We start from the raw sequence: 26435 nt of genomic DNA, 5'->3' as shown, positions 1-26435 counted from the left end.
TGGCCTCTTAGTATCTGTACTACAAACCATACTGCTCAAGTACAGAGAAAGAAGGAAGGTGCCTGCCACAGACGCAGGAGGTAGGATGGGTTGGAGGTGGCAGGAGAGATACTGGGGACATTGGTGGTGGAAAATGCAGACTGGTGGAGGGATGGGTACGCCATCATTATATGACTGAAACTCAATCATGAAAGCTTTGTGACTGTATCTCATGGTGATATAATAAAAAAAAAAGCAGTTCTTTCACTCAACATACTTAAATATAACTGGCTGATTATAATATCTTCCAAGATTATCATGAATTTTTAAAATAAATATTGTAGGCAAGCCCTTCTCTGGAAAAAAAAAGGGCTAAGGCCTAGATGACTTGAATTTAGCATTTTTCACATTATAGTGGGATACATTAGGGAAAATAAGAAAAGATCACTTAACAGAAGTAAACGAATTACGAGGGCTCATATAAGTTTAACTAATATTTGGCAACTAAATAAAATTTCAATGTTAAATTTAATCAGCAAGTTTCTATCTCTGAATTTCAGGTAAAGGAACACAAGCTGCCTCACCTACAAAGGAAACATTTACTTAATAAGGCAGATGTGTGACTCAAAATCAAAATGAGGCGATGTACATGTGAATATGTACCCAGAAAACACAAGCACGGTGAGAATATAACTTTATATTAAAGAAAAGTAAAGCAATTTAATATTTTTAGAAAAGAAATAACTTTAAAATAGATGTTTCTGGAGTATCAATATACAATAAAAAGTGCGACAACCTTTTTCGCCTCCCAGTTTTAAATAGCAGCAATCCAGCTATAGTCTATTTTCCTAAATTTTCTCAGTTCTTTTTCTTCAGATTTTGACAATTGATGTATGATGTCTTCTCTCAAGTCTGTGTTTTCTGTGTCCTGAACACTTTCAGTAAAATGATTTTCTTCATCAGAATCATCACTTTCTTTTTCTTCATCCATGTCTACGTCACCAGACATTTCTTCAACACTTAAGTTAAAGAAGAAAAATTAAAAATGACTAAAAATGTATTTCTAAACAATTTTCTTACTCAATACACTCACGCAGAAATGCAACAAAACAAAAAAATGTAAGCTGGCAGGCTCAGAGCAATAGTAAGGCAGGTAGACTGCTTGCCTTGCACTCAGTTGACCTGGGTTCAATCTCTGGTACCCCACGCTCTTCCCCAAGCCTCACTAGGAATGATTCCTGAGAGCAGGAGTAAGCCCTGAGCACTGCTGGGTGTGGCCCCCAAACAAAAACAAAAACCTAAGTTAGATTAGATACCAAATCCTTAAAATGTATAAAAGATCTGTTTCTGACACTAATTTTCACTGTTACTTTATTTGGTTGAGTTAATAACCCTTTATCCTTTACATGTTAGCACTGAAATAAAATCAATGGCAAAACAATCTAAACAAGTAATACTGATCATCCTATTGCCCCAGAGTATTATAAACTCAGCTGAAGAACTACTTTACCTCTTAGTCTCCTTAGACAGCAGCAATGAATTAACAAACATGGAGCACAGGAAAGAGGCTGAAGGCAGCACATGTGCAGGAGTGTGGAGAAGCTAGAGCAAAAAGAGAAAAATGAAATTTCATTGAAAAAGATCGGGAGCCAACCAAAGGACAAGTGCTTCTTGCCTTCCTATATTTATGAAACCACCATCCTCTCCTCCCCACCCCTCTAGGTCAGGTAACACTAACCTGAAATCTTAAATTTACAGTTTGATTTGGGTACTTGAGTTACACAGTATACAAATAATTATTCAAAATTAATTTGTTAAACTGGATTAAAAACTACTAATTTATAGAACTTGAATTCGTTTATGTTCTTTGTTTGCTTTATTAAGTACTTACCTCACTAATTGCAGGTATATTTTCTGTTAAAGGTAGCTGTACTAGTTGATTTTCCGAAGTGTCATTTAATTTTTCCTCCTGCTGCTGCCTGTGCTTTCCCAATATAAAATAGAATGGGGTGGTTGGAAGACTTTCCTCTGCTAGTAGCTGTAAGAATTCAAGACAAAGAGAAGTAAATAACTTGAATTAGAAGGACCAGTGAGCAGAGCTTTAGGCATTATCTGGCCTGATTTGTTTTATAGGTAAAATAACTGAGGTTCAGATGCCCACTTCCTGTGGGAAAAGTTAACAGGAGATACTGAGATTCATAGATTCACATACTGCCAAGATGCAATCCAAACTGTAATAGTTAAATTTTTTAAATGAGCTTGCTAAGAAATTGGGGGTTAGGAGTGGAAGGAGACCTTGGGATATTGGTGGAAGGACACTGATAACTGGTGGAAGAGTTAAAACACTAAATGCCTGAGTGTTGTTATTATTAACTCTGTCAATCCCGGTGCCTAAAAGCTGAGAAGGTATCTTTAACGGGACTGCAGGGGTGAAGAAGGGGGTAGTGTCTTAAGACTGGAGACACTTGTACTTCCTAAAAGAGTGCTTTTTATAATACAGCTAGTTCAGGTGATGCCCTTGAGGTAAAAACCAGGACTAGGAAGTCTAACCAGTCTAGGAGAAAAAAGTACACAAATACAACATTGGCAACTTTTTAAAAAAAACTCAGCCAAATACTGAAGCCATTTTCATACCTCCGCAAAAAACTTCAAAATGAGTTATTTGTCCCCACCCCCCCAACATTAAGAACTGAAAGCCAAGAATCACTAGACTTGTATGAAAATCTCAAAAATGAAAAAAAAAAAGACTTAAGAAAAATGATAGAAATTAATAAAAAAAAAAAACAAACAAACCCTACACCAACCCACCAACAACAAATAATGAGAAAAAGAGAGGAGGAAATCAGCAATTATTAGAGCACCATTCTAGAAGGTCCAACACTAAGTAAAAATTGTCAGAAAAGAACAGAAAATAAAGACAAAGGTATTTCTTTGTTCCCTGATCACCCCCCAACTCCAACCCCCACCAATGGAAAAAGCTGAAGTCTTCATTAAGGTTGATTTTGACTGACAGTTCTATTGAGAATGTCAAGACACATTCCATCTACCATCCTTTTTCCTTTGTTCCCCCCCGGAACCCCCCCACCTGCCCGGCACCATTATTACCTTCTAAAATACTATACGCTTCAGTTATTTAATATGCTTATTGATAAATCCTAAATATCTAGAACAGTCTCTGGAATACAGCAGATGAACAACAAAAAAATGTTAAATGGGGGTTGGTGGGAGACACACACACACACACACACACACACACACACACACACACACACACACACAAACCCTGTTCAATATAATTAGTTTTCAGAGGAAACAGGTCAGGCTATAAATTAGGATCAAGACTAAGAACAGTATCAAACTTTCAGTAACATCAAAAACTATCGCAAAATGCTATTTTCAAAGATCTAAAAAAAAAATTAATTTTCAATCTAGAACACTTTTTCTAGTTCTTCAATCAAGTGAAGGAGGAAAAATATACTACAAACATGTAAGATCTTATATTTGTCTCCAGGCACTGTTTTGTGCTTTACCAAAGGAAGGGAGATCATCCATCCCTTGCCACCAAAAAAAAATTACAACAAAAAGATGTTCTATCTGAGATGAAATAAATCTTTAGGATGATGGGGAATACAGACCTTAATATGACTAATGTGCTTAATGTGCTGTAGATTTATAGAGTAGTCATAAGTATTAAAGAAAGTTAGAGGTACCAAGAAATATTTCTCAAAACACACAGAAGAATCTCTAATGTGTATGAAAATATGGAGAGGTTTAGACAGGTTGAGTGGAGTTTGGGGATGATCAGGTGAGAAGTAAATAAAGAAAACAAACAAAAACTGAGGCAAACATTAACTCTAAAGAAAACAAAAGTAGGTCACAAAAGGATAAACAACTTATTTATTGCCACATTGGCTTGGCTATGAATTGCGTTTACATAGTTATAATGAATGCTGACCTAATTTAAGACTGATCTATGCTGGGAAAATGGGAATAGTGGTGTTAAGAAAACCAATTAAAACTTTAACTTCAACAGATCAGAGTTAACTCATTGTACCAAAATGTGAAAAATCCAGAATGCAATAAAAGTATGTCACTGATACTGGCAGGGAGAAAAACAACTCCAGCCAACAATTTAGAGTAATTATCTTTGTGGTAAGGACAGTGGTATCTGAAATGTTTTCCCTGAAGTCTTATAGAAATTATTTGACTCTCTAAATCGTATTTTAAGTCCATGTTGATACTACAAACGAAAACTACATTTTTAAAAGAGCAACTTCACCAGGCAAGTAGTTTATAACTGTATGGTTTTAAATTTCATCTTAGGGCAGATGAAACGTTGCTCTTACATCTGAGTTTAAATAAATCACCTTATTTTTGTAGGATGGGTTTTATCAACGAGTGGTTAAAACACACCTGTTTGCTAGTTGGTGTCAGTTTCTCTTCTGGAGACTTTGTACTGAATGTCAACAAACTCTGAAAAAGAGAAATCAATGAATGATGCAAAAGAGAAAGTATAGAGTGCAAATAAAAAAAACTAAAAAATGAGATCAAATTTTTCATCTTGGTATTTTCTATGGGACAATAACATATGCTTTAAAGCATATTTAGTTTATTGTGACAGGTATAAGATTATAGTGAGACATCATATTTAAAAACTATTAGTAAATTTTCTAATGCAAAATAAAATACATTTAAAAAACAGCTAACAATTCTAATAGTATAAGAAATAAAACTTTAAAATATTTTGTCTTCTGATTTTTCACTATTAAGGAGTTAATGTAAACAATAAATGTCTTTGAAGACTTTTAATGGAGAAATTAATGTGAAGTCAACACACATGAGTAATACTTCTGTATTGGGCTCACAAAAAGAAGTTTCAATTTCTAACTTTCACACTGATTGATACCTGTCAGAGGTATAAAAAGGTTGAATACCACTGACAGAAATGCTTCTTTTAGGAAGGAAACCTCTAATGAAACCATTTTGTCACAGGTTGATTATTACTCTCAAATAGTGAAGCAACTGAAAAAAACACATGTAAAGTGACAGTCTTTTCTTGAGGGGCAAAGGTTACCTGTGATTTTGTTAGGAAGTAAAACTGTGATCTGTTGAGCCATTGGTAAGCTTCTGAGGTAAAAGATTCAGGAACATCACGTGGAACAAACACTCCCCACTGAACTTCCTCTCTAGAGATGTTCTTTTGAATATACAATGGCCTTGGTTCACTAGGCTTAAATACAAACACTAGAAAAAAAAGACAGACAACATTTTATCTCAAAAGATAAGTTCTGTTTCAAATTAGTAGATTACACCAATCCTCAACATATCATTGGGTAAATGGCTAAGGTCATGATTACTTTAGGCTTTAATTTAACAGATATCTACTAGGTGCCTACCGCATACTAAGCAGTTTATAAACAATGGTTTTGAAGAAGAAGGAAGGGCAGAGCTTGAGCAAACACAAATACATCATGAAAGCAGCATCAAAAGAGTTTGTCTTAAACACTGGAATAAAGATATATGTGGAAAGTGCCTTAAGAACATTGCAGAGGAATGATCAAAACTTCTTTTTTTTTTTCCTGCGCTTTGGGTCACATGCAGCGATGCACAGGGGTTACTCCTGGCTCAAGCACTCTCAGGAATTACTCCTGGCAGTGCTTGAGGGACTATATGGGATGCTGGGAATCGAACCCGCGTCGGCTATGTGCAAGGCAAATGCCCTACCCACTGTGCTATCACTCTAGCCCCTGATCAAACCTTCTTAGGGAAGTTGAGAATATTGGAAAAGGGGTGAAATCTATCTTGACAAGAGGTTAAGTTAAGAACTAGTATATTGAGAAACAGCGGGTGTACTGGAGTTTCCCTAGATCTAAGTATAAATGCAGATGTAAGTTATTATACCTAATAAGAATTCAAGAAAGGAAAGGATCTGATAAAATGGCTTCAATGAACATCTGATCTGATGGTAGATAAGAAGAAAATTTGGGTGATAGACTTCTAAATCTCAAAACATGGTTTAGGAATGTGGGTTCAAGACAGCAGTGTGGGGCAGGAGAGATAGTACAGGGGTTAAGGTGCAAGTCTTGCATTCAGCCAAGTCCAGTTCAATCTTCAACATACAGTGCAGCTCTTAGGAGATTCTCCAGCACTGCGGGGCCTGAGCAGTTTGAGCCCTAGCCTTTAATCACCAGCCAGCTTGACTGAGAAACAGCAGGAGAGTCCCCTGGACATTCTGAGAGCACATAGGAGTCCCCTGAACCCCGAAAGATGTGCATGGAAGAATAATCTATAGTGTACTTATTATGTGGCCTGTAGTTTAATCTATGTGGGACAAATTCTTTTTTGAAAAAATCAAAAGGTTTGCTAAGTAGTTCTTATACATCAGGCAAATCAGAAAACCACATAGTAGGAGTAAAATAAAAAATGTAGCAATGACTCAGCAACAAAGAGGCAATTTGTTGATTGGAAAGAAGCATTTTTGCAAATCATTTACCTGACAAGGGATGAATATCCAAAATATATAAAGAATTTAATAAAGAACAGACAACCCAATTAAATAAGGGCACAAAGATGCGAATTGATACATTCCTTAAAAAAAAAAAAGCTGCTCACTATTATTTTAACCATCAGGAAAATGCACCTAGGTTTCTAATTATACTCTAGGGCATTCACATAATGATGTAACTGCCTAAAGATACAATTTCTCAGAATGTATCTCCATTGTTAAGCAACCCATAACTATAATGGAGTATTATTCAGCAATTAAAAAACATTTGCCCATTTGTGAATAGGATGGACCTTGTTAAGTAAAATGTCCTGTTAAATGAAATGTGAAGTGAATTAAGTCAGAAAAAAACCCCAAAATTTCAAGCTATCAAATAACATAGTAAACAGCCTGGTGGTTGCCAGGGGTAAGAGTTGAAGACAAGAGAAATGGCCAGAGAGAATTGGAACAAACAAACTAAAAACCCCAAACTATGTCTAAAGAGAAAGTATGGTCTGTACTTACAGTCTGAACCCACCGAGGACTTCGAGATTGCCGCAATATTCTCTGAATTAGGATCAGACTCCATGACTCTTATGTTTAATTTTGCACTCCATTCCACTGGGAAACATACAAACAAAAAAGCAACTTCTTGTTAAAGAAAAGATTTACCAAAACTCTTTAAAAACTATCAAAATAATGCTCTTCATCTTAGCGAACAATTCTATTGTTTCCAGGCAGAGAGATTTTATGCTTCCAAGGAATACATGGCAACACACTGAAATAAACTGTAGGAGGCTACACTAAAGTGAGGAGCAAGGCCCCAAGGAACAACAAACATCTCCATCCATACATTATGCAATGGTTACTATTTTAGTGCAACCACTTTTCTGCTGCTAAAAGTTAATAAATAATGGTTGCAGGAAATAAAAAAAAAAGGAAAAAAGAAAAGAAAGCAAGCTAGCAGGCACACATTTATTATTATGCAGTCAATATGCTTGTCAATCATATATTTCAGTGAGTAAAATGTTACCAAATCAACATTTGTTAGGAGAATAAGATGTTGAGACAAACTACAAGTTAATGTGAATTACAAATAAGCAAAAAAATTCCTCAAATTGTAATGAAGACAGAGAACGTGAAAGGCAACCAAAAGTCATATCCATCAAAAACAAGGAAAAATAAGAATAACAGAAGTCAAATTTACTTTAGGCAGCTTATACCTATTTTCTTCCAGTATTCCAAATTTTTAATACTGCGAAGTGATATTTAAAAACCATGTACTTTAAAGGCAAAGACAAAGACAGGACTCAGAAGTCTTAAAATGCAAAAATTAAAGGGCCACTTTCATATGCCTCACCAAGTTATTTTGTAGCAAAACCAACCAATCCCCCCCCCCCCCCCAAGCCTTACATGCACAACTGAGCAGATTCCAACAGCAAAGTATGCCACTTTCAGTAGCACCAAGAAGGTACTTTGAACAAGTCAATCTCCCAAAGCAAAGGTGCCTAGATTAAAACGAACATTAACAGTCAGTAAATTAGTTATAAAGAGCTGCTAATTTTAGAAACAGCATTAATTTTATGCAATGCAAATTTTGGATTGATGCATACTCTTATTCATGAGTATCTTACAAAAAAAGATATTGAAGGGTAAAAACTGAAAAGTTTAATTTTGTTTCTTTGGGGAAAATCTGATGATCAATTCTTTAACCTATTATGTGGTGTGTTATGACATTTCACATACAGAGTAAATGTATGTGAAGTGCACAAAGTTATTAAAACTCTGTTGGAAGCTCATTCCTCTAGAAAAAAAATTTCAGTATGAATCTGGAACTAAGTTGTATGAAGTAAATTTATAATCAGACATGTTGGGAACTAGAGAAATTTTCAACAGCCATTGGTCACTTTGTCATCATACTCATTTATCTTCAAGTAAGATGGAGAACTTTCCTTTGGCATTCAGAAAACAATGTGATTTGAGCATAGTATGCTTTAATGGGAATATGCTGAGATAAGCACTATTTAGATCCATTATGTGTAGCTTCTATTATGCAGCACACCCATGAAAATGTTTTACAAATTGGCAAGTCAAAAAATTAAGTATAATCTGGATTTCAGAAATGGCTTAACCATGAACATATTTCATGTCAAGAACATTTAGCTTCCCAGTACTCTGGGTAGCTATCAAGTCCACAGATCTATATGTTTTTAAAGAAATCATAAATTTCTAGCACTTACTTAGTCATATGTATTAGAATATTTTTCCAAATTCACCAAACTATTTACCTACCTTATCTTCCCAGCTCGTTGACAAAATGTACATTTAAGCTCCCATGTCTCCGAATCCCATATTGTAACTATTTCTTCAAAACTAACAGCTAGTAGAGAGTCATCTTCCGAGAAACAGCAATTGGTTGCTTGGTATTTGTGATAACTACCCACAAAGTCACAGGTCCAACCAACAGCATTTTCTAGGGTAATAAAAGGCCACAGAGCTTAGAAATGATATAAACACTAGCCATTACTGAGAAATTATAATAAATATTAAAAAACAAAGAGACACACACACAAAACAAAAACAAACAAAACAGTAACAAAATCCACTTCCTCAAACTTTACAGAGATCTATCTACGGAGATCTGTCTCTTCCCAGGGACATTTACTCCCCCCTAGTGGAAGACTGAAAATTCTTTTTCCTTGATTCTCACAAAGATGAACCAGAATAATATACCAGTATAGATTTTGAAGGAAAGGTGTGTTACAATATGATAAAAATTGTTGTTGCTGTTATTGTTGGTTCCTAAGCCACATCCGGAAACCAGGGGCTACTCTGGTTCTGTGCTCAGGGGTCACTCCTGGCTGTTCTTGCAGGACCACGTGGCACTGTGGATTGAACTGGGACCTCCTGAAAAGAACACCTGCACTCCAGCTTTTTTGGGCTATTTCTCTGGCCCATAATCTTAAGTCATTTAAAATTAGGCAATACTTCATAAAACTCATCAACTGAGAATATGTATGACCAAAATAATTTTTTTCTGGGATCTTTCGGTAATGCTCAGGGGATGTAGGGGTCTCTTGGAAATATGACCAACTGGGTTGATGACTATGCAAATGTTTGAGGATTCGATGTCAGGGATTACCCCAGTGGTGTGTGGGGGACCATGCAGTGCTGTAGCTCAAAGTGTAGAGTAGGCCACATTCAGGGCAGGCAGCTTAGCTCTGTACTATTTTCCTGGCTCCTATATGTCCTCCTTGAAAACTATACGTGTTCTGGACCAGAGATTCCCAAATTAATCTGGCCAAACCCGCATTTGCAAAAAGAAAACAAAATTACTAAGATACACCTTCTTTAAGCAGACAAATAAAAAGTACCTGCAACTGCGCCCAAGGTTACTACCATACCCCGAAACCATTCCCGTGTATCACCCACTTTGAGAAAGACTATTTTAGACATTATTTAACTTACTGTATATATCAGAGTCATCTGTCAGTATCCATACTTTGAAGTTGCCATCTTTACTTGCTGTGACTAAGGTGGGGGTTTCCAATTTTTCTGCATTACAGAAACAGAGAGCTGTAATGCAGTCCTCATGTGGCATGTTAACTTTTGTATTAAGAACAAACCTGGTAAGAAGGAAATCACCGATTTATTCTTATACCAGTATAGGATAGTCTTAAATATTGTACATTTTACAATGGCATTTTAAGACTAGCCAATTGATATCATCTAGAATGACAAGAGTGACCCTTCTAGAATGGCCAAAGGATGCAAGCATTCTAATATACATTATCCTGGTGTAACTTATATAATATGGAGATGATTATATAGCATCCACCTACTGGTACAAAATGCATATAAAATGGCTCATTAAACAACAGCAACAAAAATCCTAAAAATGTATTGTACTAAAACTACAAAAGTTCCCTAACTTGTTTGGCTTACCATACATCCCCTTACAAAGGGGAAAATTTTTTTTTTTTATCAAGTACTCCTCAGAAATCTGAAATCCTTTTAAAATCCTTTTAAAGCAAACAAATAGAAAGTTGACCCCCTATTGCACCACAGGTTACTACTGCCCCTCACAGTCTAGGCCAGTGCCTCCTACTGGATGGTATCACTTTTGGGAAAGACTGCTTGAGGAACACTCAGTACAGAACTGAGGTGTTCTTGTTATATAAATAAGGAAAACATAGACTGGCCAAGAAGCCCCTTGCTTGTGGTAAGAAATCACAAAGAGAAAAGTACCTGCTCAATATTAGTGACTGAAAACTGCCTCTCACCACTGTGAATTAAAGATAACCTACACAAGCATTGTGCTATTCATCAGGCCAAAAAATAATTTTAAATTTTAAAGGTCAAGGTTATAAGAGCAGGAACCTGAGGGAAATCACACTTAATCTTTCCGGACCTGTTTCCTTTTTTCACCTGTAAAATGTAGACAGAAGGCTTATCTAATAGCGGTTGTGTGTGTGTGTGTGTGTGTGTGTGTGTGTGTGTGTGTGTGTGTGAATTCAAGCAAGGACTAGATGAATAACTATTATAGGAAGAGATACTAAGAGTCTTCTATCTAATCAAAACGTACAAGCTTCCACTGGTTTTCAACTGTCAGTCTGCAGAACTGGTGTCAGTCCACAGAACTTCCTGCTGACCTGCAAAATAACAGTGCCACTTAACTGACAGCAGTTTTTAAGTAATAGTCTGCAGAGTGATGCTGCCCCATGGGTGTAAAAAGGTGCCAAACCACCATACCATACCACTTCTTGGAGACCTACTTACTACTGCACCCTTATTCCTCAAGAAAGTAGTTTAAAGTTAATAAAGGAGCAAAGGAACTAAGACATTAGCACTCTAAAATTGGACTTGCATTCCATCAGGTACTGTCCTTGCGGTGTTACTTTTTTATGTTTCCTCGTCCGTGCAGTAAGATGACATTATAATTTGGCTGTCACCAATGCATTCTCACAGCTGAAAGCTTAAACGCTAGGATAGCACGGCCTTTATTTTTCTAAAGGTAAAACTTACCAAAACATATCAAACACTGGTTACTGAAACCATAGAAAAGTCAGATAGAGTCTATTGAGAGATTCAACAGTTGAATAGGAAGCATTACCCTTGTGTTTTCTTGTTATAGTTCCACAGTTTCATTTGCAACTCAAGCTCAATTTCCTTTTCTTGACGTTGTTCCACAGTTGCAAGCCAGCTACCGTAACAGCCAAATGCAGCCTTCGTTAGCTCAATTTGTGCTAGACCATAGTCATTGATATATTCTTGCTGTATAATATCTAACTGATGGGTTTTAAAAAAATTCAAAATGATTATATTTTATATTTATCACACACATACAGAAATGATAGTTTTAAGGAATATAACTACATTCATATGATATAGTGACTAGAACCTACAGTAACAAATTTTTAAGTGAAAAAAAAAAAGGGGGGCATTGTTTTAAGTAATGAGAATTTTTGTTTGTTCTTAGGCCACATTGGGCAGTCCTCTGGGTAACTCCCGGTTTTGAACTCAGGAATCACTTCTGGTGGGCTTGGGGACCACACGGGGTAAGGGGGATTGAACCTGAGCTGGTCACATGCAAAGCGTGCAAACACCCTACCTGTTGTACTATCACTCTGGCCCCAGCAGCCAGTATTTTATTTATGGTTGTTTCTCTTCTCCAATTTCCGTGTGTGTGTGTGTGTTTGTGAAGTGAATACTATTATCTGGCTTTGCTTTAGCAATATGAGAAGATAAATGTTTATTTCTTTTAAAATTTTGTAGAGAGGAAGATATAGGGAAGGAAGGGATAGTGTTGTTAAGTTGCTATGCTAAAAACCTTTTAAGGCTATTAAAGGAGATAAGGAAAAAAATGGGAATCTGGATTGCATTTATCAGGAATTAGGAAGTGTTTCTCTTTAATCTCCACTAAAACTTTAACTTCAGCTTATAGAGACGATTGTAAAGCAGAGGCATATTTGCACCTTCAAGCCACATATTCTCATTTCCTATCTTTGTGATTCTATGGCATAATTATGTAAGGTAAAGGCCCTCCCGTTGATCGTCGATTTGCTCGAGCGGGCCCAGTAACGTCTCCATTGGAGACTTTGTTGTTACTGTGTTTGGCATATCGAATACTCTCGGTAGCTTGCCGGGCTCTCCGAGAGGGGCGGAGGAATCGAACTCGGGTCGGCCATGTTGGCCGCTTGTAAGGCGAATGCCCTACCGCTGTATGTATCAGCTAATTAAAGTCTGAAACAAGACAGACAAAAAGAGCCAACAGGAATAGCAATGTGGACTTAAATCTGCAACTGCATTAGAAATAAGCAGTAAACAGGGTTGGGTGATAGTCCAGCATGGCTAAGTGAGTGCCCAAACCTGGTTCAATCCTGGCACCACATAGTTTCCTGAGCATCACCAGGAACAGCCCCAGAGCCCACAAACATCAAGAGGTACGTCCTGGAGCCCACCAGCAGCACCCAGCGAGGCTCTCCCTGGCACCTGCAGCATCACACCTTCTGGTCATTGAACTGTATCACCTGGAGAGACCTTGGGTCCTGAGCAGTACTCGGGAGTCTCTATCCCCACCACTCCTCCTGCTGCCAAACTTAACAAATAAGGTAAGTAATGACAGATTATACTGACTAAGGTTCGCATATCACCACAAGGATATTCTCATAAAGGCACTGAAACACATTATTTAAAGCCAGACATGTTGCAAAGAAATTTCACAAATTTTAAGGCTAATAAATGGGTCAAAAAACTTACATTGTACAGCTGTTTGTCATTTTGGAGAGAATAAAACTGCAAGTGACCAGGTTTTCCATTTAAAACCAAAGCTTTAGTTCTTGGATCAACCATCAAACCAGTTAAAATACTTTTATCTGAAAAGGAGTGAAAAACAAAAGTTAGAATCAGATACATGTCCAATTTCAGAATGTACAGGAGTAATTCTAAAATTACTAAATCTATTGGGATGTGCATACCTTTCACTAGACCTTGAATCACTGCAGATACCTCAAGGTTTCGATGAATGATCATTATCTCTGTCAGTTAAAAAAAAAAGTTTTAAATAGAAATAGGGCAGAGTGTCAAGATTCCTATTATTCTGAAATATACTCAAAAGGCAAAACCACTAAGCTAAATGTACTTGTTACTTTAAGTCTTAATATTATGTTAAAATAATTTTAAAGTCTAGTTGGTACTAATTGTTACCAATAATTTGTTAGGAATATATTTTTGCATTTAAGCTAAACAAAACAAAACAAAAAACCAGGGTTTGAGACTAGGGGCTTTCTATTGGCATCAAGATTTGTTTGCTGTATCTATGCCTATGAATGTTAATTGTTAATATTTTCAGTGTCAATTCACAAACATAGATCCTAAGAGATGATTTAATTTGAAATAAAGTATGCCACTACTGAATTGTATAGTTTAGTTCTGCTCTTTCTTTCTCTTTCTCTCTCTCAGAAAAAGCAGGCAATAAACAGGCTGGATCTTATCTATGTGAGTAATGAACGTACAAGCAAAAAGTGTTGTAGGATATAAGACTTCTCATTTTCTGCCAGAATCTCAGCCATTGCATAGAGAATAACAGTATAGAATCTCATAGCACTCTTACGGCAATTCAGTTACACATGTGAAAGCGCAAGGGCCTATGTCAAAATCCATAACCAAATACATTTAGACCTACATTTTTATAAAAGAAATTCTGAAAATGTTGGATTCCAATGGCTTCAAAGAGTAGAATGGGGACAGAGAAATAAAAGAAAAATACAAGTCGCTTACACCTAATCAGAAATTAGGTTTCTGATTTTCCATTTGCCACAGGTGCTAATTTATGACACCATACAAATTTCCTCAGAATTCAAAACTTACTATTGTCAGAATGAGAAGTACAGAACAAATCCCCTCCTGGCGAGACTGAGATATGTTCAATAGTTGCTCCTAAACGGGGAAGGAACTCCTTGTTCTTTTCTGTTACGTCTCGCCACTCCACAAGGACAGATTCACGACCACCACTCAGCAGACTGCTGCCTTCTCATCCACCCATGGAAAGAACAAGGACAGTGGGAAAGAAATGATACATTTACCTCTTAAGGGCCAAGGTTTATTAAAACATTGGGTGTGAAGCATCAGCCATCTGCACCTTATTTGTAACATTTAAGAATAAAATGTTTGAGTTATATCAAGCTTCCATTAAAAATACAGCTCATCTACATGGAGTCGTGAATGGGCAACCTCCCCCCAATTCTCTGTGTTTCCAGTAACTGGCTGTCATGCCCACGAACTGCCTCTAGTGCCATTTATGCTCATTAACGTCCATGATCCAGAGACTCACTAATAAACCTCAGAAGAAGAGAGCAACATGATACAGAGATGCCTCTGGACTCCAGATTCACCATCCAGTTAAAATTTAATTATAGCTGTATCACCTTATTTAAAATTTTAGAATTCTTAGACATCTCATACTCTATACAAGGGCTTAATGGCTCCAGGTGATACAATAATCAATAATTTCACACACTTTCCTCAAAGGAAATGTTTTTCATTCATCCTTCATTTCTTTCATTCATCTTGATTATTCATAACAAGAAATACAAGATAAACAATTATTTTCTGCTTGGGAGCAGGCTTTGGGGATCCAGTTGGAATAATTCGAAATATGGTGATGGGAAGGTATAATGGTGGTGGGATTGGTGTTGTAATATTGAATGTAATCAATTATTGTGAAAAACTTTATAAAAATAAATTTTTAAAAATGTTTAAAAAAATATAGCTCATATTGGGTATGTGTGCTAAGCATAAAAGCCCTTCACCTATGATGAAGGGCTTTTACACTGTAAGAATATGGCTTTGTGCAGAGCAAAAGCAAACAGGTGAAGTGAGCACAATTCATTTGGCCCATACAATGCAAACCATTCAAGTTACAGAGTGAGCCAAAAGATTAGCTAGCTTAATTTGCATGCTTCACATGTTCATTTTAATTATTAAACTTGCAGGGCTGAGGACTTAGCTCAGCAGCAGAGCACTTGCTGTGCATGTGTGAATCACTGGATTCAATCCTCAGCACCACAGAAAACACTGGATTTACACTTACCCGTTACTGAAAAAGCCAAATCCATAACCATATCATGGTGCCAATGTAAGGTGGTGTATGTGTAGTTCTTATCATCATCAAAATTCCTCCTATCAGGAAGAAAGCAGAATTGATTAAAAAAAGTAGGAGAACCGTCCCCAGACCAGGAAGAAACTGAATATAGAGGTCTACAAACCTAAGAAAACAGCTGGTAATCTAAATACGAGGAAGCATAAACACAGATTGGTGCAATTACCAAGAGTTCAAGACAATGAAAAATATTAAATGGGTCTAGTGGGCAGGGGAAGCAAGTAACAAAGAGCAGTACCACCAGATTTCTCAGTGAAAACTATAAAGGCTAGATAAAACTGGAGTAACATATTCAAATTATTCAAAGATAAAATCTTTAAAAGCTAAAAGAATACCTTAGCCCACAAAACTATCTTTAGCAGCTAGAGAGAAATAAAGCCTTCTCCATTAAAAGCTGAAGTTCACAACAATGAAATTTCCCTTACAAAAAATGCTGAATGGAGATCTTCTAAACTGGAAAAGAGGACTGAAGAGATAATACACAGACAAGGTGCCCACACTGCATGTTTGGGTCCCTGGCACCATCTTCTGTTCCCTGATTACTGCCAGGAAGCAACCATTGAGTGCAGTGTAAGGAAAAGTCCTGAGTACTTTAGGGTGTGGTCAAAAAAGCAACAAGACAATAAAGTGAATCCAAGACAGCCCACCCCAAACTGACCAAGGCAAGACAAAGAATTAGAAAATGTAAGATAAAATAATAGTAGCCAAGCTCTCATATAAGAATCACCTTTAATAACAATGGACTTAGAGCCAAGAGATATAATACAGCAGGTTGGGCACCTTGCCCTACACTTGCCAGACCTGGGCTTGATTCTTGGCACCCTGTATAGTCCCGGAAGTCACCAGGAGCGATCCCTGAGTGCACAGCCCTGTGTAAGCCCTGAGCACTAGTGGCTTTAGCTCAAAACACCAGGAGAAAAAAAAAAAAAAAAAGGACCGAACTTACCAATCAAAAGGCAGAGGGAGGTGATGTATTAATGAATAAAGCCCAGATATATGGTACCCACAAGAACACATTTAAACTATATAGGTAAATATAGACAAGTGAGGGAGTGGAAATCATTTCCCAAGTAAATGGAAAATTAAAAAAAAAAAAGCAGAAACGGTTACACACTAGATGAGGACATCCAATTAAAAAGAGAGAAGTTGAGGGAAGGATAGATTGGGTTAAAGAAATCAAATGTTTGATGAGACAAAATCAGATTTTCGAGGTGAGTATACTGTAAAATATAGTATATACTGATGCCGATTTACAATGATGTACACTTGAAACAGGTCATAAAACAATAGTACTTAAAAAAATTCTCTTACTGAAGTCAAATTCGTAATTTGACAAAGACATACTAAGGAAAATAATGGCATATCACAGAGCACACACGAACACAGCTTATGCCAAACACAATAAATCATGATACCAAGGTTGTTGAGTCTTAATGGGCAAAAAAGGGCTTTTTCTACTTCCAATTGGTCACTTATACAAACAATATGCCATTATGGTATCCTCTAAGTTCAATATTCACTATTGTCACTGTTGCCTGTAGATGGAAAGGCTGACAAAGCTCTTTTCAGTACAGTTTTTAATAGGCAACAAGGAATTTTTCAAGCCCAACCAAGCAAGTCAATGTAATGTAAAGCACAGAAAAGAAGTCAAAAATGTTAATTTCTTTTACTGCAATGGCTTTTTAATACCATTCCATTCCTTGGACCCAGCAGCAGCTGCATTCTGAAAGGCTAACATAAAACCTATGAACGATCACCATGCTCTATGAATTAACAGACCAAAGACGAATTTTGCCATCCTTGTGACCAGTTGCTATGCAGTCTTCTTTTGGGTGGCAGACTACGCATGTAAAATTATTCTTAGAATGTTTCTTATTTCTTGATGATGATAAAGAAAACCTAAAAAAAAGAATAACACATTTTCCGTTGGTTACTGAAGTCTTTGGTAAGAAATGATAGTTAAAGGAAGTTTCTACCTTTATCATAACTAAAACTGAAATACTCTCAGATTGCTTGATCACTTGTGTAAGAATAAAATTGCAACAAAAAACTGAGAATATAAAGTTAAGCTAATGGAAACGAGCTCTTACCTTGATGTTTTTTTCTTTTTGAAAAAATAAACAGATAAGTAAAAGTCCCGTACTGCAGCAACATATTCTCCCTGGTGGTTCAAAGAAAAGAAAACATTTTTTAAAAAAAATCCTCAATACTCTTTAAGGAGAAATATAAGCACAAAAGTCAATATAAGGGGCCAGCGATAGAACAGGGATTAAAAAAATACTTGTTTTGCATCCCATTGGACCCCAGTTCAAATCTGGCAATTGTGTATACACACACCCACACCCACACCCACCCTAGTTCAAATCTGGCCAGCATGTACACACACACACACACACACACACACACACACACACACAAACCCTGAACACAGACATGGGTCACTCCTGAGTACTGAACCAGGGATATCCCTTAAATACTGTGGGGTGTAATCCCCCAAAAACGAAAGTTAACATAGTAATGATTTTGCAGGAGACAGGTTAGAAGGGTATTAACAGAAAATGCTTTATTATTTTAGCTAAAGAAAGGATTATCTTTTAAAAAATAATTAAGGTTCTGGGCTGCAGCAATAGCACAGCGGGTAGGGCATATGCCTTGCACGCGGCTGACCTGGTCGGCCCAGGTTTGATTCTCGGAGAGCTCGGCAAGCTACCGAGAGTATCTCGCCCGCATGGCAAAGCCTGGCAAGCTACCCGTGACGTATTCAATATGCCAAACATAGTAACAATAAGTCTCACGATGGAGACGTTACTGGGCGCGCTCGAGCAAATCGATGAACAACGGGAGGACAGTGCAATTACGGTTCTAAACCCCAAAATTAATCACTTTTTGAATAGTTAAACTTTTTTAAAATCAAGACATAGTTTACATACAATGAATTATCATGCTCAACAAATGCATATTTGCTTATAAGATTCAGAACTTTTTATTGGCCTTGGGAAATATTTTTTATTTCCTTTTGCAGTGATTCCCCAATATTCCTACTCCTCCCAGACACTATCAACATGTATAACACAGTTTACTTTTCTTCATGCCTTAGAACATCACATAAGCTGAATGATACAGTATATATTTTTGTGTCTGGATTCTTAAGCTCAAAAATCACCTTTCTGAACTTCATCCATGCTCCTACGAGCATCATTATTTCATTTTTATTATGAAGTAGCATTCAAACAAATTAGTTATCACAATCTGTTTCTTCTCTTTTTGACAAACATTTGGGCTATTTCCACTTTTGAGCTTAGTGGACCATTTGGTTCTTGTTGTGGTTTTAATTTGTACCTAACCTGATGACTTTGATGGTAAAGAATTATAATGCTGAGACACTGAAAGTTTTCTCTAGTCTAAGAAATTAACTCTTTCCAGGAAAAAATCAAAATGATATTAGAAAACTTAATTTTAAAGATACGCTTCATCACAATGTTTCAGGACTGATACTTCATATTAAAATAATTATTAATAGAATGACAAAATGATGGCATGAACATCAGTTATTATTTCTAACATTTAGATATGCAATCATGCCACAACATTAAATAGGATAAGTAGTCTTCAGATACTAATTCAGTTTGAAAAAAGCTACTTTACGTACACTTAGGAAAAAATTAAAAAAGATTCCATCAATTTTTAATCACCAGAGGGACTTAACTTTCTTTACTATAATTTTTTGCATTTTCTATGTTGAAAAACATCCCCTATATTCTGCATATTATCAATAGAAAGGTCCTATTCTACAAACACAAAGTCTAAAAGTAAAAGGACAAGCAATTTTTTCCCAAAGTACAAATTAAGTAAACCAGCAGAAATGCCAAAACACTGTTATTTTGATAACTCTTAGGTATATCAGAACAATGAAATGCAATATACAATAAGAATAGCCCTAAAATTTGAACCATGAATACATACTATAACAATGAAAAAGACGATTCTAACAAAAATACTGTAATTCAAAAGGTAAACTTAAAATCATCACTGTGATATAAAATGCTCAAAGGAAATACTGTAGGAAAGAGATTTTGGGGCAAACAAAACAAAACGAAAACTGAGCAAAATAAATTTTACCTCATTTCCAAAGGCAGTGCATTTTGGTGACTGGTTAATGTAATCCAAAACAACAGAGACTTCCTTAGCTTCAATTTCCTGGCTTGCTGATTTTGGCAATTTCACTGAAACCAGCTGAAAAAGATCTAGCCAAAGGAGGCTATCTTAATATTAATCTTCTCAATAAAAAGTAAGAGTATGCACATATTCATGACAGAAACCTATTTCAACAGGGCTTATAAAGTTTTTTATCAGGAAATCTGGTTTGGAACAAAGAGAAAACAAAGAAAGGTACATAGGATATAAAACAGATGCCTCAAAAATATTTTCCAGGCTGATTCACGTTTTTATGCAGTGGATTTTCATATGCTGAAACATTAAAAAATAAATTAAACCCTGAAACGTTTCCGTGATAAAAGAGTTGCTTATTAAAAACTAAGTTCAGTAAGAAGAAAAACTATATCCCATGTCTGCAAAAATAACTGTAAATTTAAATCCTGCAATCTATTTTTATAATCACCTATAAAGAATCATAGTTTCCTTACTGCATATTTCAGAACTGATATGAAGTATTCCCAAAATAAATGCAAGTAAAAAGTTAAGATAAAATTTAAATGCCAATTCCAAAACCTATTTACACTTCAGTCTAAAACTGTATAATGAGAAACTGTACAATGGAAAGTAAAAAGAGCCAGTCAATACTTTGTTAAATCAGACTAATTATACTATACCTGGTTTTTCATGGCTTATAATAACAAAAACAGAATCTTCCACTTGGGCAAGAGCAAAGAGGGCATGAAGGTTCTGTCCAATTATGAAAGTCTGAAAGATTTAAAAAATAAAAACCAACTGATTTCTTGTCTCCCCACCTCCAATCCCCTGAAAAAAGAACCATATAGCAGTCTAAGTTCTATTAATGGCAGTGATTTCTATCAACCTTTCTCCCTGCTGTATCCTACAGCATCAGATATCTGGTCTATTTCAATGTGAGTGAAGGGAATAGAAAGGCACAAATTCCAGTCACAAAAAAACCTTAAATTTTGGCAATGTAACATACTGCATTGTGACTACAGTTAGTAAGACTGTAGCTCAAAGGTGCTGGGAATAGATACTGAGCTTTGTTCCAGAAAGACATTACTATGTATTGTGATTAAAAGACTTTACCTAGGTACTGGGAAGACCATTCTTTATTATATAAGATACTATATGTTGTACACACTGTAACTAGTATGTAAACTTACAAAAATGAAAGGATACCCTATATACTTTTGAATAATCTCTCAAATTAATATGTACAGCTCTACATATTTCTTCCTAATGGTTGTATGGGATTCTATTAGATTTTACCTGATAGCAAGGCTACATTTAGTTTTTTTTCCTGTCATGTTACAAAGACCAAAAGAGGTTAGACTGCTATAGAAAAAGTTATTATTTTCAATCTTATTCTAATTGTGCATAAGATCACTTGAATATCTACTCCATTTCTTTACTTATCAATTATACAATTTTTCCTCATTGGTAGTAGAAACATCCTACATTGAAAAAAAAAGTTCATTTGCAAATATTTCTTCCAGTTTAATTGGACATATTTTACCAGAAGCTATTTTCATATGCAAAAATTTGCCTTGTTTTAATGGTGTGCAACTTTGATGTTTTTGAAGCTTATATAGAAACTAGGTTTCACATGAGAACAATGTCACTATTTCACCATTCATGTCACCAAATGCAAATAGAAGATTCACTTACCTTTATTAAAATGCCATCTACGTAGTCCCACAGTTTAATTGTGCCATCAAAGGAACAAGAATACAACTAAAAGGGTAGAAACAGCACAAAACTGATTTTACAAATCCATCAAGTAGCAAATTAATAATTATTGATTACAGAAAACATTTTCTATTCATTAATTTCTTAAAAGGCTGAATCAGTTTTTTAAAATAGATAATTTTTGTCACAACTCTCTAATGGAATCAAATTAATCAATTTCTAATTTTGAATAAAACAAGGAAGACAGTATTCAAGAGGGAATTGGTGAGGCATTAACTTATAAAAAGCAACCAAGAACCCAACCCTTTTAATTGGCAGTAATGTATTTATCTTCACAAAAAATATTAAAATGCTTTTCCTCAGGGCTAGAGCAATAATACTGTAGGTAAGGTGCAAGCCTTGTACATGCTAACCCAGGTCTGATCCGCAGCATCCAATTTGGTTCCTAGAGCACTGCCAGGAGTAATTTCTGAGGCAAGAGCCAGGAGTAACCCTGAGCACAATGGGGTATAGCACCAAAACAACGTTTTCTCCAAAGTATCTGAAAAATATCTTGCTTTAAAAAAAACCTCCCATCACACCCAGGACTAAAAATCAAAATTATACATGTGGTTGCTGCGGTAAAGTCAAAGTGTGCTACAGCTCTGGAATATTCACCCTCTACTTGAACCTCAGTGCAGGAGACCCCCCAACAGTTGATGAAACATGTATCTTAACACCCCAGAGTGCCTTAAAACATGTCCTTTCATTTCTGTCCCAATGGGCTTCTTGGGAGAGAGGGTAAGGGAGAGAGGGAGAAAGAGAGAGAGCTGCTGTTGCCATTACGGTGACATTATTTTGCTTATCATAAGGAATGTTAAGTATTTTGGGGAAAAGTGACTATGGGGACATAAATTCAGAGAACAAAAATTTAAATAAGAAAGACATGAAGACATTATCTAACCAAATAAAATTACCCCAAATGCACACTACAATGACTATGCATCAGAACCATGGATGCTTTGAACTGCATCCCTCTAATAAAACAAGCATCTTTTTGTGTGCTCCTTGCCTGCTGGCCATCTACATGTCTTCCTGGGAGAAGTGCCAATTGAAGAGATCTGCTCATTTTTCAATTGAGCTGTATACTGCTGAGTTGTATGAGTTCTTTGCATATTTTATCAACCCCTTTCAGAAGAATGCTGCAGAAGAATTTTCTCCCATTTGGTACTGTCTTTCACTTTGATTAACTTTTTTTTTGTTATACAGAAACGTTTCAGGATTTATTTTTCAATGTTTCAGTTTGATCTAGTCACGTTTTTATTGGTTTCCCCTGATGTTGGAGTAGAGTCCCACAAAACATTAATAAATGAAGTCAAAGAGCATTAATGCCTATGTTTTCTTCATATATTAATTTCAGAACTGACACCAAAGTCTAAAAATAATAGCAATGATAATAATACAAAGTAACCTGGATTAACCTGAAAGAGCCCAACCACTAACAGCTAACCAACAAAATTAATGTTGGCTGCCAACCTTTGAAAAAAATGTCCTGCTGAAATAAAAACATTCAGAGACCAAGTAAGTTTGCAAAACACAAAATAGTTTAATTTCATTTGGATATTCAGATTGCATAAAATGGAACCTAAGATCTACATACATTTAATTGCTCCTAATGCTTAATTTCAGAAACTACACATTAACCAAGAACCCCTTGTTCCAACAAACACCCACTTATAGCCAATGGTTCACAAAGCATATTATACTGAAGACAGTCCTAGGCTGGACCCGTATTTAATGGGTAATACAACATGAATTAGAAAATCAATAGAGTGTTTCCATGATTATAACCTGGCAAGCGTCCCAGCCAAACCCAATTCAATTTTTTTTTCTGGCAAGAGTAAGGACAATACTAAAATTCTCAATATGAATGTTTGATACCTGTAAATGATTGTTGGGGTTGAGATGGATTCCTGTCACAACATCTCTGTGTCCTTGCAGTATATGCACACATTCTTCTGTAGTTGTGCTATAAACCTTAACAAAGTCTCCAGAAACACAGAAGATAAACCTGAAAAGAAATAAGAATACTAAGTCTCATGTACTTTATAGCTGGTAGGATCTTTTTATTGTCCTTGAAAACTGTTACCAGAGGGTCCTTTCAAAACAAGTTTAAAAATCGTATATTCAAAGTATGTGTGTGTTTTTACATCTTTAGGATTGAGCTAAGTTTTCCCCTCCAAGGACATCCTTCCTTCATCTTTTTAATATAAATAGGGCCAGTCCAGGACCGTGGGTGGATTTATTTAGCTCAATCCTTGCCCTCAGCACACAGCATAAGACTTTGCCCTGTCAAACTGAGTTCCTGGAGAGCAAGATTTGTGTATACTTGGCACAAACAGATATGAAAGTCTGAGATGAAAAAAAAAAGTCTTTTTAAGAAGTCAAACTCAGTCGCTAGAGAAAGGGTTCAGCATGTGTGTACATTCTGGATGCCTGATTCTGATTCCGGGCCTCCAACAGTTCTTGAGCAAGGCCCCTGTGCACCGCTGGATATGGTACCAAATCAAAATACAAGCACAAGTAGGTTTGGGATGCTGGGATCACAATGTATTACTGGAGAATGTACAAAACTGCTCACTGTTTTGTACATTGCAAATCTCACTGTTTACCACAGTAAAATGAAGACAGTACTTACTAAGGGGCTATTCTAAGACTTAAATGAATCTTAGTTTTTGCCATGTATGCTTGCAATGTTAATCAACGGGCTCGAGCGATAGCACAGAGGTAGGGAGTTTGCCTTGTGTACAGCCAGCCTGGCCGAGCCGGGTTCGATTTCTCTGCCCCTCTTGGAGCCCGGCAAGCTACGGGGAGTATCTCGCCCGCACGGCAAAGCCTGGCAAGCTACCTGTGACGTATTCAATTTGCCAAACACAGTAACAACACGTCTCAAAATGGAGACATTACTGGGTCCGCCTGAGTTAATCGAACAATGGGAGGACAGTGACAGTGACAGTTATGCTTGCAATACATAAAACAGGACTGATGAGAGTGGCAGGCATAGTAAACAATGAACTTGCTATCTCAATAGAATGAACAAGGGTAGAAACAGTCCATAGTAGGAAGAACCCCAACATCTAATAGGTCTTGGACAAAACCGATAGATATTAGGGACCTCTTAACCAAAACCTCATTTTTTCCCCATGTGATTCATTAGATGCTTATCAACAAAGTCTTTCCTAGTTCCAGCAAACACCCACTAATAGCCAATGGAACTACTTGTTCACAAAGCATATTATACTGAAGATAGTCCTAGTCTGGACCCGTATTTAATGGGTAATACAACATGAATTATAAAATCAATAGTGATTCCATGATTATAACTTGGGAAGCTTCCCAGCCGATATAGGATTCATTTTCTTGCTTTTAATTCAATTTCTAAAATCGCTTTCAATTATGCATGCATTCAACAGCAACAACTCCCATTCATCCATACACCTATAAGAAAGATACCGTGGGGACACCTTTCTAAATGTATCATCTTTACTCCTCTAGGCTAGAATTGTTACTAAGTGTCACTCCATCACACCTAAGTGATTTGAAAACCTCTTTACAATGTGTCGCTTCCAGTGGATGCCAAGACGACGAGTGACATACACTGACATACATTCAGCTAGATGTGCCATCATTACGTTGCTGATATATTACAGGACGTTTAACTCTTGCAACAAATCGCTAAGATGGAATACTAAGCACCACTCCATCTACCTACAAAGCAGCAATGAGGCAGAAGACGGTACTTATACAGGTCGTACAATACAAAATTGGGGTTTTGAATTCTCGGAATAGTTTGATTCCCAACTGCATTAAATCCCGGGTTAAAGGTTTGTTTTTACCTCCCACAATATTTAAACAACACCAGGTTTCACGTAAAAAGGCTGCCAGAACGTCCCATCAGGGGGGTGGGTTGCAGAAAGTGGCGCCTCCAAAGGCTCATCAACACCACGTCTTCGTTCTATCTGAGCTTAGGCCTTCAGGAGCGCACACACCCACTCCAGGCCCACGCTTCTACACACGTGGGGCTCACCCGCAGGCGCCCGCAATGTGCCAGCGGGTGAACTGACCAGAAGGAAGAGCCCAGGCTGCAATGCCACCCCAATAAGGCCTTTGGCACGCTTCTCACTGCATCCACACCGTTCGCTCCCGCAAGCCCCATATCATCCGTACGCGCGCCCCTGCACCGAGCCCAGGTAAGGCTGCAGGCGAATCGAGTACGCCTGACAGTTCTTTGTCCTCACCCGCCCGCGACAAACAAAAAGCGGCGGGCCCCTACTTCGAATCCACAGAGAACACCGCTCTCCTAAAGTTCAACTGGCTGCCACCGCACCGAACCACGCGGACACTCTCCTCCTCCACCATCTTCGCGCAGACGCAGGGACTCGCTACAAGTCCCGCCCCTCACTTCCTCTACGGAAGCCGGGAGGGAAGGCGTGAGTCTCAGCCCACATTGCCCCTTCCTCCACCTCACAGTCCGCACGGGCCGCTCTAGGGCTTCAGCCTCTATGGTAAACCGCGGCCTCCATCTTTCATTTGGGCAACGTGAAGTTAGGAAGTGCGTGGAAAAGATAAAAAAGCAAGCAAGAACCTAGAAGTCTTACATCACCTTTATAGCAGATAACAATAAACTCTTATTTAGCAAAGATAAATGTCACTCCGTTTTTGTCAGTCCGACCTTATGACGTCTTCCATCAGAAAGAAAGGCGGCTAAGGCGGAGCACGTGACCGCCAGCCCTTCAGAGGTAGCCTTGAATTCTTTCACAGCGATTTTAATAGTCATCACCAAACTGGGCATCTACGCATCACATAAATTGTTAAAAGATTCCAAATCTTTCCCTCCCTTCCTTCCTTTGAGGTACAGTTAGAAGTGTTCATGTTTGAGTTTCAGTCATACCATAATCCAAGAACAGC

General features: G+C 37.1%; 1 protein-coding gene across 1 annotated transcript; it reads right to left on the bottom strand.

Annotated features, from left to right (window-relative positions):
* Nucleotides 1-388: 388 nt before the first annotated feature.
* On the bottom strand, nucleotides 389-25887 carry WDR75 (WD repeat domain 75). The gene is made up of 21 exons (XM_056111752.1): nucleotides 25801-25887; nucleotides 23409-23538; nucleotides 21468-21533; nucleotides 20453-20543; nucleotides 19743-19867; nucleotides 17714-17784; nucleotides 17403-17522; nucleotides 15555-15643; nucleotides 14333-14491; nucleotides 13441-13500; nucleotides 13223-13338; nucleotides 11577-11752; nucleotides 9932-10089; nucleotides 8756-8936; nucleotides 7877-7971; nucleotides 6989-7084; nucleotides 5054-5223; nucleotides 4393-4452; nucleotides 1871-2017; nucleotides 1490-1581; nucleotides 389-998 (listed from the first exon to the last, which is right to left on the bottom strand). The coding sequence occupies exons 1-21, from the start codon at nucleotides 25884-25886 to the stop codon at nucleotides 794-796; spliced, it is 2493 nt and encodes an 830-aa protein (XP_055967727.1). The 5' UTR covers nucleotide 25887; the 3' UTR covers nucleotides 389-793.
* Between the last annotated feature and the right edge of the window lie 548 nt (nucleotides 25888-26435).

This window comes from Sorex fumeus, unplaced genomic scaffold (genome assembly GCF_029834395.1).
Source record: "Sorex fumeus unplaced genomic scaffold, SorFum_2.1 ptg000014l, whole genome shotgun sequence".
Lineage (NCBI taxonomy): Eukaryota > Metazoa > Chordata > Mammalia > Eulipotyphla > Soricidae > Sorex > Sorex fumeus.
Note: the sequence above shows the minus strand (reverse complement) of the source record. Positions and strands in the feature narration are given on the sequence as shown.

Excerpts from the sequence above, each read along its gene's own strand:
- WDR75 (XM_056111752.1), bottom strand. The coding sequence starts at position 25,886 with ATGGTGGAGGAGGAGAGTGTCCGCGTGGTTCGGTGCGGTGGCAGCCAG. Across the intron at positions 4,453-5,053 it reads ACTTCCTAACAAAATCACAG|AGTTTGTTGACATTCAGTAC; the intron begins GTAACCTTTGCC and ends TCTCTTTTTCAG. Across the intron at positions 2,018-4,392 it reads TGACACCAACTAGCAAACAG|CTACTAGCAGAGGAAAGTCT; the intron begins GTGTGTTTTAAC and ends GAATTCTTACAG.